At 48.6% G+C, this 16,634-nt stretch overlaps 1 protein-coding gene across 2 annotated transcripts in view; it reads left to right on the top strand.

Moving 5' to 3' along the window:
• Positions 1 to 385: 385 nt before the first annotated feature.
• TPP2 (tripeptidyl peptidase ii) overlaps positions 386 to 16,634 on the top strand; it is a 176,562-nt gene continuing 160,313 nt past the window's right edge. The window contains exon 1 of one of the 2 annotated variants that reach the window (XM_087701392.1): positions 386 to 1,001. In XM_087701392.1, the coding sequence (XP_087557518.1) occupies positions 422 to 1,001 (580 nt within the window). In that variant the 5' untranslated portion in view covers positions 386 to 421. The remainder of the gene's footprint in view (positions 1,002 to 16,634) is intronic. The other variant, XM_087701391.1, reaches the window with a different exon arrangement.

Below are 16,634 nucleotides of genomic sequence, written 5' to 3'. Positions count from 1 at the left end.
GATTCCCTCTAGATTGTGCATAGAGTCCCAGAGCTTTTGCATAGAAGGTTGAGATTTTCTTAAAGGAATTGATCCCACGTTAATTTCAGAATGCAATGAGATGGATGACATGAAGAGGTAGTCCCATTCGCTTATGTTCGGCAGTGGATGCCAGCACACTGTGGGAAGAGGCTCTTACTAAGGTCCTGGTGAGTTGCGAGTGGCCACCAATAGTCCCATTCGCTTATGTTCGGGCAGTGGATGCTCCTTTTCCCCAACACACTATGGGCAGAGGCTCTTACTAAGGTCCTGGCGAGTTGTGAGTGGCCACCAATAATAGATGATGATTAAAAGGCCAAAGGTAATGACATGTGACGATAGATGATTGATGCTTGATGTATCGAAGAGATGATGGATACACCCGGCAGTGGTGTCATCACATATGATAGGTTGGTTCATCGATTCATTGCCCGCATTTATGCAAGCCCCTCCAGCACATGCATGGTTCTCTTCGCAGCCTCTCCACTCGCCCCGGCCTCCTTCGTCGTCCGTCGGCCTCAAGTTCCGGAGGCCCGCATGCGCCAGGAACAGCTGCCTCTCCCGCAGGCACCACAGATTCCTCGCAAAGCCTGTGTCAAAGGCCTGCAGCAGGTCGCTGCCAGAGAGAAGTGAAGACCTAAACCTTGAAAAAGAAGAAGGAGCAGCAGCAGGACAAGGAGAAGGAGAAGAAGCAGCAGCAAAAGAAGCAGCACAAGGAGAAGGAGAGGACGTCGGGGAGGCCGTTGAAGATCGAGGAGTTGAGACAGGAAAGCCAGCCTGCAGCAGCTTCTCAGTTGCTAGTGCTGCCCTCACCATGCCTGCAGATCATCAGGATTCACCTGCTGGAGGCGACCGCCTCACATCGGCTTTTGACGAGCGCACGTTTCTTGCTGGCCTCATGCCGAAGAAGGAGATTGGCGCAGAACGATTTCTGGCCAGTCACCCTGACTATGACGGAAGGGGAGTCATCATAGCTATTTTCGGTACGGAATGCTGCCAATCGTTCTTGCGATCAAGAAAGGATTATTTTCTTCACATCTAGCCTGGGACACGGGGGATAAGAGCGAGAATTTAACCGCACTGTACAGCTTTTACTGAAAGAATCCGATATCTCTGGAAAGCATAAATGCGATCTCAAATAGAGGAGCAGTTTCATACGTTTGTATTCACTGTGTGGGTGTTTCCTTGCTGTACACGTTATAATCTTACACTGTGTATTCTTCATTTTGGCGCCAAGAAAGCCTCCATACGCTAGTTAGCAAAAGTACTTGATAACATACATACGGTGGGATATGAGTAACTAGTTGACCGCCTATCCAAAGCTATGGAACCAAGGCCAAGCATGAAAATGATAAATGATGTCAAGGGAAGAGGTCTCTTGATGGATCAATCATGCATGGAGAGGGTTTTCTAGAGATGCTGGCTTGGTTGTAAGGTCTCATTGTGTGATGTGACTTAATTGCCCCACACTAAGACATTTATCATATTGAAAATGTTGGACCATTTCTCACTAGACTTCATTGAACGAGGCCTTATCATTTGCTAATTCTAAAACGAGAATTTGTTGAAGAAACATTCATTCTCGCCTATTGTTAGATGCTAAAAGCCAACCAAAAACTGAATACCCTCACTCACTCAGTGACTTTAGAGAGAAAGGTGTTGCTCAATAATGTTGAGACAATAACGAGAGTTCTATGTAAATATAAATGTAAATATAGATACAAATAGTGAGCCGTTTGACATGTTAACTATGCTAGATGTTGATGCAAGTTGAATGATTGTTTAGAGTTATAGAAATTCCATCGTGCCTTTTACATTTGGCACAAAATATATAAAAATGCTAAGATCAAGAAATGTTTTTAAATCAAATCTTAAAGTGATGGGAATATCAAAAGACAATGTATCAGTGAGACAGTAGGGTTTGCGGGGAGGAACACGGAGTAAACTTGGTCAACACTAAGAAGAAAAGAGAAGAGAGAAGAAACTCTGATGAATGCAATTATGAAGATCTGAATCATGTAGTGAATGTGATACATGGGCACAAGGGTGCCGTAGCACAAGGAAGATAATGAAGATAGCCATAAACCACGAACCACAATGTTCTTTTGCAGGGGTGTGAGGGCAGTGGATAGGCTGGGGAGAAGAGGTGACAGACTGAATGAGTCAGCCGTGAAGAATGAGTGAGAGAAGCAGCGTATGGATAGGCAAGAGATTGTCTAGGGTGGCGCCCGGAGAGAGGGCGCTGGCTATCTAGGGCGGTGTCCCATTGTGGGCGCCTAGCTCTTTTTGGGATTGCCCAGTGTGAAACCCTAATCACAAAACACAATTGTGAAGAAAATTGCTAGGGCTTGCACTGAGGATACAAAGAGTGTACGACCACGACAGAGACACAAAGAGATAGACACAGATACAGAGGGCAAAACTCAAACCCTAAACTCAAAACTCAAAACTCAAACACAAACAGAAGAAGGGAGAGAGAGAACACAACTCTGAAGTGAATGAATGCTGTAAATGAATATAAGAGTGCACAGTGTGCTCAAGGGCAGAGCAATGTTGGAGTGTGATGTCCACCGGAGACAGATCCCAAGTCTGATTACCAGTCAGAGTGTAGGAGTGCTGAATAGTGAATGGTAGCAGGTTGGTCATCAAAATGTAGGAGTTTGGAGGCTGGAAACTGATAAGCGCAGCAGTGTACCGCCGATTGGGGGCTAGAAACTGTGCATAGGTTGCTGTAAACAGCAGGCTGAAATAGTGTTTGGTGTGGCTGGCGATGACTGGATGATCAGGTCGCAGTAGATGATGATGTCGCCAACATCTGATGTCAGCATGGAGGAAGGCGCTAGCAGCAGGAGCAAACACGGATGGAGTGGCAACAATCTCGAGGGCTGGACAACCACGTGGGAGGAGGCTGATGGCTGAAATCTGCACGTGGAGTGAGAAACCTGCACAGACGGAATAAGACTGAATGGGGGCAGCCTGTCTATTTGTAGATGTGGAAGGGTGCCACAAAAATTAGGGTTTCCACTAAACTCACTCGAACCGCTCCCCGTTTTAGGGTTTCCATTGAACTCTCTCGAACTGCTTCTCGTTTTAGGGTTTTCCTTTGAAAGAGCATTTTTAGTGTGTTTTGGGGTTGTTTAAGAGGCTAATCAATAAGTAATGCATGTTTTAGCTCAACATCCCCTCTCAGGCCCAAAACTGAGTTGAAAGGTTAGGCCAGCCATTGTGATATTTATTTACCCCAAGGTGTTCCACTCCAAAAAGCAACCAGGGCATTGGACAAAGGATGCATGTCGTCTGCCCAGTGGCCTACCAAGACTACAGAGGTGATGGTTATCTTACCAATGGAATCCAAGTAGGTACCATAGAGACGACAGGGCATCAGTCAAAGGGTGCATGTCGGTTGCCCAGTGGCCTACTAAGCCCTACAAAGGCGGATGGAACCACATGGATTTTTTAATTTTTTTTGAATAAGTGAGGTAAGTATTATGAGATGCAGCCAATTGAGTAATAGTGGCCTAGAAGACGGGAGTAGAAAGGGTACACTCAACACATCACAAAACAATACAAGCTAACCCATCCACTTAGGGTGTTGATTACAAAGAAAAATAGGTGATGAGGTATCTATGTGATGAAGGAGGATGGTGGTGGGGTAACAACAGTCGTTAGTGGAAACAGCTTAGGGTCCGCTCAAGTGGTGCTTTGCACAATGAGATGCAAAGTATACTATATGTTAAAGAATGCTCATGCAGCAAGTGCCACTTGGACAGTGTCCCTCATGGGAAAATTGTTCACTTGCCCAAGCGTCCTAGTACAAAGATGATGAAATCATGCAATGCTAAGAGTAAGGTATAACAGGGGGGGAAAAACCGATGTCAAAGACAAAGTGCAGAAGCCTATAGAATACCAAGAAGGGTAGGAACCCCCTCTCAACTTGGATGTAGATGTCGAAGAAGAAAGAGGAGCTTGATGTTGGTCTTTGGATGGTGCCGAGAACCATAAGAAATAAAAGAAAAGGAAGTGGATGAAGTGGATGAAGCACCCTGCTAGAAGAGCAAGGTAGAAGTCACCGCTAGGAGAGCATTGACAGAGATGCTGCACGATCCGCCTTGGGAGGGAAAATCGCCATGATGGAAGAAGAGTAAGCACTCCTAGGATGATGAAACCATGAAAGGAACGGTGCGTATCCCCGTGTCTCTAGCCCAGGTAGGACCAAAGCAATCTACAAGTTAGCCCTACATTGAAAGACAAAACCCTGCAAAAGAGATGAGATTCTGCAAACATAGAGATTAGTGGTGAGATGCTCCAAAGCAAAACATAACAGAAAGAAAATCTAACTCAAATAATGCAATGAATGTGGATGTGTGAGTAAATGCAGTGGAAGACAAAAGAATGGAAAAGCTAAGGACAATGAATCCTATGGGTCCGACTCTAAGAGTGCGAAAAATGAATGCTAGACTGACCTAGGATATCCGAAAGGACCTAGAGACATACTAGTCTAAGAAGGTGGCTACCATCGCGTATGTCCAGTAGCAAGGCTCTGCCAAGGGAACGCCTGATGAGGTGGGGAGGAAGGTGAGGTAGATGCATGGAGTGCAACGTAATCGGAATCTGCAGACCAATCAACCAGTCCCTCTGGGATAGTGAAAGAGATGGGCTGTTGAGGCTGTACACGAGCCACATGTCCAGTAACAACGGGTGTTGAAGGAGCAGATGAAGCAGGAGCGAAAGGGGTAGCCCCACTGGACTTTGCAGTCGCAATGGTTTGCAGAGGCTTTTAAGGTGGAAGACCTTGGGCCTTGGAGCAACACTCCTCATCCACATGGTCGGGTCGTTGGCAGTGTAAAACTGGTTTTTCTTAGGGAGTTGCTGCCAGATAGGTCTAGATTCTTTGGTTCCACTGGAGAAAGAGGAGTTACCCTTTGATTGGCTTGTCTTCGCATCTTGCGAGTTCTTGCCACTGGTGGTTTTCCCTCCCGAAGAAGAGGCAACCAACCCCCTCTGCTCTGAATAAGGCTATGATGAGGATTTCTTGTGGACTTAATCATGCAGCCTTGCGTAATGCAAGAACTGGCACTCAAACTCATAGAAGGTTGGCAATCGAGGTTGGGAGATGATGCGTTGAATGAAATTGAAGTATTTTTCGGGCAACTTATTCAAGAAGAATGTAACCTGATTGTCATTTGACTTTGGAGAGTCAGTAGTGGCGAACTCGGCAAGTAACCGCCGATATTCAGCCAGCTTGACTTTCAGATCATCCCCTTCTTTAATAGAGAACTCTTGAATCTCAAAGTTGAGATTGATGTGCCGAGTACGGTCACGAGCCGCATAGCGGTCGAGAAGGTGACTCCGACGCTCTGACGCAAGCGGGAAGTGGTGCAATTGAGAGTGAAACTCAAGAAGCAATCCCTGCATCAGCTCAACATTGGCTGTGGCATTGCGGGCTCTCCATTGACGGATGTAATTAGGGTGAGCTAGCGGCATAGGCTCTAGACCAATGACGAGGTCCCAAAGACCTTGAGACTCAAGCAATTGTTGCATGAAATTAGGCCAAGTGGTGAAATTTGACCCGTTAAAATGTGTCTTATCTGTGAAGGCATTCTTGGCCGTTGCAACAGGAGTGGTAGTGCTTGGAGATGGATAGTGTGAAAAAGTGGTGTGGATAGGATGGGGAAGTGGAGTATACTTGGGAATGGATCCCAGAGTGCCCACGAGGCATGCGGATAGTGCGTAAGGTGGATCCATAGGTAGGGATGGACTGACTAGGCATGGGCATGGTAGCCACGTGAGGAACCCAAGGAGGTGGGACGGGAACACGGGAAGCAAAAGAGGGGAATCCTTGCGTAGGTGTAACCCAAGGAGAGTGTGAAGATGCACCATAAGTTGAGGATGGAAACCCCTGCGTATGAGTGGTCATGGGAGATGTGAAGCTGGGGATAGTGAGGGGGATGCCCATCACAGTCGACCCAGGAGTTATGGGTGTGCTCCTTTGGTGAAAGATGAGAGGCACTGTGTTAAAGGGTGGTATTCCCCCTCACGAAATACCATGGTGCAAAGATGTAGAGAAGGGGGTGGAGAAGGAAAAGGTGTTAGGAGCGGAGATGGATGATCCAACCCTAGGGTGTGTGATGCAGATGTGGAGTGTAATCCAAGGTTTTGGAAAGATGATGAGAGGTGTGATATAGAAGAGGGTGGGATGGGAGAGAAGTGAGAAGTGTGTGTGATATGCTCAGATGAAACAGAAGCTGTAGATGTATCTGAATTCCGTCTGCTTCATGAGCTCCCTCTATTGAAGTTCACATACGCAAAGCCATCCGGATCTTGTACCTCAAAAGAAGAAACAGGGGAGGGTTTTGATTCATGCAACACAAAAGAATTGTACAAGCCTAACATTGGACCTGGCTGAGACGATGGAGATGGATCGCCAGACGTTCCGAATGCCGTATGTCCTCCATGATCGGAGAGGTGGCCAGCCTCACCAATTGGTTTGGATGTGGTAGAAAAATTGGTAGGAGTGTAAACATCACCGTACTTGTTGCGATAGTACTCCTCAAAGTCCTACTCTATCATGTTAGTGAAATTTGGTAAAGGTGGAGTGTCATCCTCCTCACCGAGTCCATAATGTCATCTCACGGCCTCCAATGATGGAGAGTCTGATAAGACATCGTAGGAATTGGAGAAGAAGGTGTCTGGGACATTGTGATTCTGTTATGAGTTGCATTGTGTGCCTCGCACAAAGACTAGCTCTCCACAATATCCGCAGGATACTCTTTACAAGAGCACTGACTTTGATACCGTGTGAAGAAAACTGCTAGGGTTTGCATCGAGGACACACAGAGTGTACGACCACGACAAAGACACAAAGAGAGACACAGACACAGACACAGAGGGCAAAACTCAAACCCTAAATGTAAAACTCAAAACTCAAACACAAACAGAAGAAGGGAGAGAGACAACACAACTCTGAAGTGAATGAATGCTGTAAATGAATGTAAGAGTGTATAGTGTGCTCAAGGGTAGAGCAATGTCGGAGTGTGACGTCCACCGGAGACGGATCCCAAGTCTGTGACCACTAGTCGGAGTGTAGGAGTTCTGAATAGTGAATGGCAGCAGGCTGGTCACCAAAACGCAACAGTATGGAGGCTGGAAACTGATAAGCACAGCAGTGTACCGCTGATCGGAGGCTGGAAACTGCGCACAGTTTCCTATAAACAGCAGGCTGAAACAGTGTTTGATGTGGCTGGTGATGACTGGATGATCAGATTGCAACAGATGATGATGTCGCCAGCAGAGCTGACGTCAGCATGGATGAAGGCGCCAGTAGCAGGAGCAAACACGGATGGAGTGGCAGCAGTCTCGAGGGCTGGACAGCCACATGGGAGGAGGCTGATGGCTGAAATCTGCACGTGGAGTGAGAAACCTGCATAGACGGAATAAGACTGAATGGGGGCAGTCTGTCTGTTTATAGATGTGGAAGGGTGCCCCAAAAATTAGGGTTTCCACTAAACTCTCTCGAACCGCTCCCCGTTTTAGGGTTTCCATTGAACTCTCTTGAACCGCTCCTTGTTTTAGGGTTTTCCTCTAAAAGGGCATTTTTAGTGTGTTTTGGGGTTGTTTAAGAGGCTAATCAGCAAGTAATGCATGTTGTAGCTCAACAACCCTAAACGCAAAACGTAGAACGCAAAAGTACAGGTGAAGGGTTTCTCAATATCCCCTCTCAGGCCCAGAAAAGGGAACAACAGTAGAGTGAGGTGGAGATGCAATGCTACATGCTGAAGAATGCTCATGGAGCAGATGCTACTTGGACAATGTCTTGTGTGGGGAAATTGTTTACTTGCCCAAGCGCCCTATTTCAAAGATGATGAAAACATGCAATGCATAGGAGGAATGTCGGACTTTGTGTGGTGCCAAGAGCCATAAGGATATGCCTGTACTCGATCTTGGGAGTTGGCTCCATGCTAACCAAGGGATGAAGAAGATCCACCTTGGAATCTGAGAATACCACTTGAAAGGAGACCTTTGAAGATAGTCAGGAGACTGGATGAGTTGTAGAATCCTAAACTCAACCTCGAGAGAGAAGCAACTAGCTCCGCGACTCCATGTTGGAAGGAATACGAAGGCCAGCCACCAAGTTGTTGCTAAAGACCCAAGGGCCCGATCTTGGTAGATCCTCTAGATCCTGGGTATAAGTAGAGTAAATGATTGCTCAAAGGAGAGCCACTCCTTGAAAGTGAAAGGTGGTGTGTGAAGAACTTCATGGCACATAGGGTTCCTCTCTGAATTAGTAGTAGTAGGAGGAGCCCCCTCTGAAGCCGAAGAACTGAAAGCCCCCTCTGAGGGCGAAGTAAGAAAATCCCCCTTTCAATCCCAGTTTGAGAGAGAGGGAATCCAACCACTCATGGCTCACTGATTGTGAAGCATCTGATGATGAAGGAAGTGTCATCGGTCATGCCGAAGAAGGTATTTAGGGCTCGGAAGAAGAAGCCAGAAAGCACCCTAAAGTGGCCTCTCGAACTTGAGTGGAAGATAATTGCGGGCTCTCAGGAGAGTGGATTGTGGAGGAGATGTGGGCCGTGGAAGCCACTGTACCCGGAGGTGGGTGGGGGATACCTCCGCACAGTGGGGTGGTCTCCAGGAGGGCTTATTGCCTCGTAAGGGCTTAGAGCCTCTGTGTGCTCGAAAGGACTTAGTGCGCATCGGTTGCGGCTTATTGCCTTGAGTATAATATTCCCGATAGCTGATGCAAAATGATCTCTGTGGCCCAAAAAGGAGAGGTGGCACAAGGAATGCTTGGTGGAAGATGCATATACTTGTGCATCTATAGTGCATCTAAGTGGCATTGCAATCTCTCTAGTGCGTGTTCGAGATGAGGACTATGTCATTTGCATACAATAATATGGGTTTCAATGCCCCCCCGAGGCCAACTCCCTCCTCTCCAAGTCTATTAATGTAATCTAATATCGCATCAATATAAAGACCAAATAGGGTAGGTGAGAGCGGACATCCGTGTTTCTCTCCAATGGTGCTTGTGATCTCCTTTGACAGCCATCTTGGTTCTTGTACTTATCTTGTAACAGACTCATACAGTGCTAGTACCCCCATCTCATCTCTATCGGGACCTCTAGCTCCTATAGTCTTTGCATGAGGTTGGCATGTGATACAGTGTCAAAGGTCTTACGGAAATCCACAAAGCAGTAGTATACCTACCTCCCTTGTGGTTGGGTCTCCTCAATGATGGCTCGGAGTGCGAGGATATGATCAAGAGTGGAATATCCTCTCCTAAACCCTACTTGTTCACATGCTCGATGTTGGTGCTTCTCTGCCCATTTGGTTAGCTCATACTCTAGTATCAATCCATTAAGCTTGGCTAGCACGTTGCCAATCACGATCGTTCTATAGTTCATAAGAACCATGGGGTCTTCAGCTTTTAGGATTGCTACAATAGTATAGCTGACCAATTGGCAAGGAAGTCTTCATATAGGGTCCTGTTGAAAAGGTGGACTAGAAGGGGGGGTGAGGATATCTTTGGCATGTGATAGGTGCTTTGCTATAAATCCATCATCGTTGTGAGGCTGGCCATTCTAGAGTCTATCGATGGTATCATGAACCCTTGCTATGTTGAAGAAGATAGATGATATGGGTTTGTCCTTTGGTGGTTGAGGCAGGGGGTGCTCCCCGAGTACTTGGTATAGTGAGGTAGCATATGCATGCCATGTATCTGGGGAGGTAATGGGTGTATGGGCTTGGGGCTCTTGGAATGCCTTCCATTACTCCTTGCTATCCTATCCCAAGAATATTTGGTAGAACTTGTGCTCCAATGTGGATAGATATGCCCTTGTCTTTAGTCGCACTAGGTGACGAAAGGTCAAGCGTGTTTGGTTGTGTGTGGACCCATGTGCTTTGCCTTGCTGAGACGAAGATGAGTTTCCTCACACTCCTTGTCATAACAGCTATTTTGTGGGACATTCTTGCTTGGAGGGGTGGGATGGGGGCGTATGCGGGGAAAATACATGGCAGCTGAGAAGCGGCAAGTTGTGCTACAAACTCCTCCAAGGGTATGTGGTGATCCATCTCTTGCAAGCTCCAATAGAGATGATCTGTGTAGGCACTCGTTGTCAATGTGGTGAAGTGGTATTTGGGAAATCTTGTGTGGCTGCTCATTGGAGAGATCACATCATGTTTGTATGTGATGGTAAACTATTGGTAGGGGTGGTTGGTTGCCATTGCTAGTGGATGAGGGGACACTTTGAAAGATTGTATGTCAGGGATAAGGCATAAGGGTCCTAAGAGATAGTCCACCGTGCTTGCTTCTAGTCTCCGTATAGATACTCTAGAAGGGCCGCCTCCTGCACATCTGGATGCATGCTTATGTGGAAAGCATGTGAGAGCATCCGATCTAGGCCATCTATCCAAGTCATTAAGGATGGCTAATCCATGTGGGCCTCCCGAGGGTAGGAGATGGTCACCATAGTTTGTGCATTGGGCTGTGTCGTGTGATGTCCGTGCGACCTGTATGTATTTGGATCCACATGAAGGGAGCCTCCTCATCCCTCCGCGTGATTTTGACCAGATGTTGTAGCTACTATAGTTCCCCCTTGTGATGGGGCGCTAGGGCAGCATGTTCTCCCATCTATAGCCTCTCACCTTTGGCAAGTGTTGTACAGACTCTGGTGTGTCTTTGTATACAAGATGATGTCTCTACTAGTGAATGTTTTTTGGAATAGCCCTACATTAGTTGTTATGGCTCCATTACAGTTCCACATTGTGAACTTCAAGTGTTTCTCATAGGCCGTGCCCCATCATTGGTGCCTATCTATGATAATAATGTGTTTTGTCTCTGTATATTGCCGATTTGCCTGCTTTGTGGGCCTCCATAATCTATGGCATGCATTCCCTATGGTGGGCCACTTGGGCAGGTGTGAGATCATCCTCAAGCTAGATTTTTTCTCATTTGAGAGCCTTCCTTTTGAAGAGGAAGGTTCGTCATGTCTCGAAATCAGCAAATTTGAGGATAAGTTGCTGACCCTTTTCTAGATCCTTCCCTATGTGCCATGCGTTCTGGACAATGGAGGGCTCCTTTACTCCCATTTTTCCACATATGCTCTTGGGATCTTCTAGAGGGTTGTCTCCATCTTTCCATCCAACCTCCCACACGCGTAGAGCTCTAATTTTTCTTCTCTTCTCCTCTTCAAGTGCTGCGTTCATGAGCTCTTCCTTCTTTGTTTGTGTCGCATTTGCCACTTTGATCCATTTGGAGTTTTCAGCCACTTCAGCTTGTGCTTGTTTCACTATGGTTGGTATTGATCTCCTTTGTCATGTGTCTTCAGCTTATTTATTTCAGTCTGTACTTTGTTGGGCATTGCTTCAGTGATTTCCCCTTCCTCCTCCTTAAGGAGCTCAAGCTGGGTTTGATAGTCGGTGATCTCATGCTGAAGTTCTTCAATCACCCTATTTCTTTCTTGTAGAGAGGCTTCAATGTCTGCTTTCCAGGAGGTGAAGTGTGCTGTAATCTCCTCATATATGTCCTTCTTCCATTCTTGCATCTTATTAGCCAACTCCTCCCTGATTTGTTGTATGGCCTCATCACACATTGCTGCCATCATCTCTTTGACATTTCCCATATCCTGGTCTAGCATTTTACATAAATTCTGGAGTGCCTCCATGCCCTTCTTCGTATGAGAATCTGTCACTTTGTTGATGCTGTTCGAAATAGCTGAGTATTTCTTGCTCTTCTGCCCTCTTGTGCAGCTGCTGGATGGGGGGGTTACCTTGCTTTTCTTGGGGGATTCCATCATATCTGGTTGCTGCCTGTTTTCTGGCCATCCACAGGACAGTCACTGGAGTGCCATGGGCGGGCAGTCTGTGTGCCCTAACGTGTTCAGGCATTTTCAGGACCAATTTACTGTTTTGGCAGGTGGCAGCAGCTGAGGTAGGTAGGGCATGACACTGGGGCAGGGGCAGATTACACACAGCGGGTGTGAAGAAGGGGGGTAGGGTCTACAGAGGTTGGGGCAGGTCAGGGGCAGGTGCTGCTGAGGTGGGGCAGTAGGGGTAGGGCAGGGCGGGGCTGAGGTGGGGCGCACAGAGAGAGAGAGAGAGAGAGAGAGGGGGGGGGGGAGAGTGACGCAATATGGAAGCAAATGACCAAGACAAAGAGTGAACAAAAAGAGAGAGAGAGAGAGAGAGAGAGAGAGAGAGAGAGAGAGAGAGCTTTGGGACAGACGCGATGGCGGAGAGAGAGACGATGACCTGCCGTGACCCTTCTGCTGCAGCCGATTGACTTCTCCTGCTTCTGCATGTCGACCTGCCCTGCGTCTGCACCACCCGTCTGACACCTCTGACCCGTCGTGTGACCTGCCATCCGACCTGCCCGCCATCAGGCACGCTCGTCGTTCCTGTTCCCCATCAGACCCGCCATCGCCTGCCAGACGCCGTAGCCTGTTCGTCCTGTCCGCCATTGCCTGTCAGATGCTGCCCTCGCCTGTCAGCTGCCGCCTTCGCCTGTCAGCCGCCGCCCTCGCCTGTCAGCTGCCGTGGTGCTCGCCCCAGGTAACAGCTCGTCTGTGGCAGTGTTTCGCAGGGCGCATAGATCTCTTCTTCCTCCCAGCGAGAGTCGGCATCCACCGTTCGAGCCGGAGCCTGCACCCCTGGGTTCTGCGACTTGCGCACGGAGACAGAGCAGCCCTGCCTTTACACAGAGAGAGAGAGAGAGAGAGAGAGAGAGAGAGAGAGAGAGAAAGTTGAGAGAGAGAGAGAAAGAGAGAGAGACCACCCTGGACGCGATGGGAGAGAAGAGCGATGGTGCCCTTGCTTCGTGCCGCCCTGCCATCGCCCGGTCCTGCACGCCCTGTCGTCGCCTTGATCTGCGTGGTCGCAGACTGACGACCTGCCTGTCTTCCTCGCTCGCTCGCGTCCGCACAGTCGCTGCCTCACGTTCCGTCGTTGCTCGCCTGTCGTTCCGTTGCTGCTCGACCTATCACTCGCGCCTTCTCAGCTCCGTCGACGCCTGCAGATCCGTCCGTCCTTGACCTTCTTCGTGCTTTCTCCCTGCGTCGCTAGCGGAACCCATCGCTCCCTGTTCCTGACGCCCTTCGCCTGCCGCCGTCAGCGCGTCCTGCGCCTGGCACCCTGTCCACGGCCGCCCCTGACGCCCTGCTTTAGACGCCCTGTCCACGGCCGCCCTTGCTGCCCTGTCCCTTGACCTGATGGATCTCTGCCCGGCACCCCAGCCTGTCCCGTCCTGCTGTTGCGACCGCCAGGCCTTTGTTTCGCCCTTTTGCCCCTGCACGGTGACAGGTACAGCTCAGCTTTCATTATCTGTCTTTGCAGAGCACACCCCTGGACAGCGCCTCTGTACAGACCAGCGGGCGAGAGAGAGAGCGGGAGAGAGACAGGGTCAGTCCTCCTTCAAGATCAAATCGTCACACGATGGCTGGTTTGGATCTGGATTTCATTGACCAAACAGTGGCAGCACTTGGCCTGGATTCTGATGCCGAGGAACCTGAGGACATGGTTCCGTGCAACGAAGAGATGCCCCCTGGTCCCGACATTCAGCCTGCGGGTAAACGTATAAAGCATACTTCGGAAGAGATAGGCGTTCCTCAGGATCGTTCCTATGCTCAGGTTGCTTCGGATCCTGTGGACTCTCAGGAAGTTGACTGGGAGCATTTGCTGGAATTTGCCAACACGTTGCTTGGCGATTATGTTCAACATAATCAGGAAGCCTTTTCAGACTCAGCACCTGACGATGTTCTGGACGCCACCGTGGACCCAAAAACTGTCCTACGCTCCTTTTCGGTCTTTTATGATCGCGCTGTGATACTCTTCTTCACTGGTCGAATCCCGCTGCTTTCCCGTATTCGCCAGTGGCTGCACAGTCTGCTACAAGGGGAATGTGTTGAAGAGATTTTTGTTGGCTCCCGAGGGTTTTTTGAGGTTCTGTTGAAATCAGAGACGCACCGTGCTGCTCTCCTGTCTAAACTGCCTTTGTTTTTTGAACGCCGGTTGGTTCATGTGGTTCCATGGCGCCCAATGGCAGATTTTCAGCGTCTGCTGCAACGTGAATGCCCTGTGTGGGTAGAAGTGGAAAATTGTCCGGCTGTTTATTGTGTTAGCAGATATGAGTGAGCTCATGGTGTGAGTCTGTGTGCAGAGGCTGGGCATTTTATGTAGCATTTTATGCAGTATTTTATGGCACATTTTTGTGGCCATTTATGATGTATTTAGCATTTGTTGCTGGCCGACCAGCATTAAATGCTGGCCGACCTGCATTTTATGCTCCCCACTTTTGTGGCTATTTATAGGGCTCCTCCTCCACAGTCTTCGGTGCTTCAGCCATCAGTGGAGATCCTTCTGGGAGAGAGGAGCCGGTGCTGAGGAGCCCACGCAGCCAGTGACTCACCGTTGTATGCTGCTGTCTCGTGTTCGATATGGATTCCATTTCCCGAGCATACATCTGAGTTCTCATCTGTCTACTGTGTTCATTCTTTCTTTCTTCTGTCTTGTGTTTCAGCATTTATTTCAGCATATTCTTTACGCTTCCATTGCTAAACCACTTCTGACATGGTATCAGATTTCAGGCTGCAACCTATTTGTGCTGTGTTTTCTTGCTGATTTCAGGATTTACACCCTTCTTGCTGATCGGCCAGTTGTCCTTCCTGCTGGCGACTGCTGATTTGCTGCTGGCGACAGTGTTTTAGCATTTGCGTTTTGCGTTTTTCTGGACAGATTTGCGTTTACTGCTGTTCCACTCTTTGCTGCCAGTGTTTCCTTCATCCAACTACTGGCGACAGTCTTTAGCCCCTGTTTTTTCAGTTTGCAGCCTGCGTTTTGCTGTTTACAGCATTATTTTTGCCTATTTTTGGCAGTTTTTGACTGATTTTTTCATTTTGTGCAGCAGCTTTTGGCTTATTTTGGTCAGCCTTTGGGTTATATTGCATGTGAACTCACTATTTTTGGTGTTTTTTGGTTGCGTTTTGGCTGTGCTCACTCTCCAAACGACCTTCTTTTCTTCTACTTCTCTTTTCTACCTCCTCCAGATGGCCCCTCCGTGCACCTCAAGTGAAGATAAGTTACATGGACCTGATTATCTCACATGGAGTGCTGTCATGAAAGCTTGGTTTGTGCAGAAGCGGCTATGGTACATCGTCTGTGGAGCTTTTGCTTGACCTCTCCGTCCTTTTCCTCTTCCTGAAGACTTTGATGAGGACAACCATGAGGAAGCGGTGCTCACATGGGACTCGGACGATGCCCGTGCTTACTCGGCGTTGCTTCGGTGTATTTCTAAAGCGGTCTTACCGGCGGTTACCTCCTGTAGGACATCTCCTGAAGTATGGCAGAAGTTGCAGCAGATGTACGAGGCACCTTCCACCATGCGGGCCGTCACACTTTATGGCCAGCTCCAGTAGATGAAGTTTGAGCCGAAAGATACTATTCAGTCTTTTCTTCTTCGTGTTACGCAGGTACAGGACCAGCTTCGGCACATGCAATCTGCTCTTCCCGAGGTGCATCTTGTCGGGACGATCCTCTACAAGCTCCCCCCGGAGTTTGATGGAGTGGCCAATGCTTTGCGGGCGCAGACATCATCGACTCCTGTCAGTTTTACACATATGACCTCGATGCTTCTTGAGCATGAGGCATCCTTGAGATTACAGGGGCGGCTTCCGGCACATTATGGAGGTGAGGCTTATGTAGCTTCAAAGAGGGGTGACGGGAAGAAGAAGTCGAAGGCCCAGTGTTACCACTGTGGCAAGAAGGGACATTTGCGGAAGGACTGCAAGAAGTTAGCGGCTTCCAGGAAGAAGGAGCAGAAGACGAAGCGGGATGCTAACTCTACCGATGAGTCCTCTCCTTCATCAGACTCCGACTCCGATCCTCCGACCAAGGAGAAGTCCAAGGCGCGGAAGGGATCCTCTTCTTCGGATCGCGGGAAGGGCTTGGTGGCCCCTTCCTCGGCTGCTTTCTGGTGGTGGTGATGCGGTCATCCCTCACGACTCTCTTGTGCCAGAGAGGGAGTGTGAGCGGGTGTTGGTGGGGCTGCAGTGCCTCATCTATATTTTGATACAGGTGCACAGGTTCCAGAGAGGGATGTCCCTGACGCATCGATGGTATCTGGCAGTGAAATCCTAGAGACTGGAGTTGATTTCTGGGTTCATGATGAGCTGTTCTTCTTGACAGAGAGCGAGAGGCTTTCGTCTGGAGCTCACATGAGGGGACACTTTGGTGGTTTGGCCAAAGGCGGGAACTCCATGGTCACATGTTCAGAGACATGTTTGGCAGATTGGCTTTGTATGTCCTGAGTGACATAGGTGACATTACACAGAGAGCTGCTATGAGTCTTCTCTATTTTCAGGTGTTGTTGGTACGATCGACATCGACATCAGATACTCTCCGAGGCTTCTTGGTGGTGGGCTGGCCACTCACCGCTTGGACATCCATGGTCCTTCTGGTGTTACTTTGTTGTGTAGTTTATGATTCTCCATCATTGTACGATTTCATTGTATCCAATCACACATGATCTGAGAGAGGGTGTTAGCAGATATGAGTCAGCTCATGGTGTGAGTCTGTGTGCAGAGGCTGGGCATTTTATGTAGCATTTTATGCAGTATTTTATGGCA

Source organism: Lygodium microphyllum, chromosome 20 (assembly GCF_053477565.2).
Source record: "Lygodium microphyllum isolate KBCC chromosome 20, Lygodium_microphyllum_v1.1.10, whole genome shotgun sequence".
Lineage (NCBI taxonomy): Eukaryota > Viridiplantae > Streptophyta > Polypodiopsida > Schizaeales > Lygodiaceae > Lygodium > Lygodium microphyllum.
Note: the sequence above shows the minus strand (reverse complement) of the source record. Positions and strands in the feature narration are given on the sequence as shown.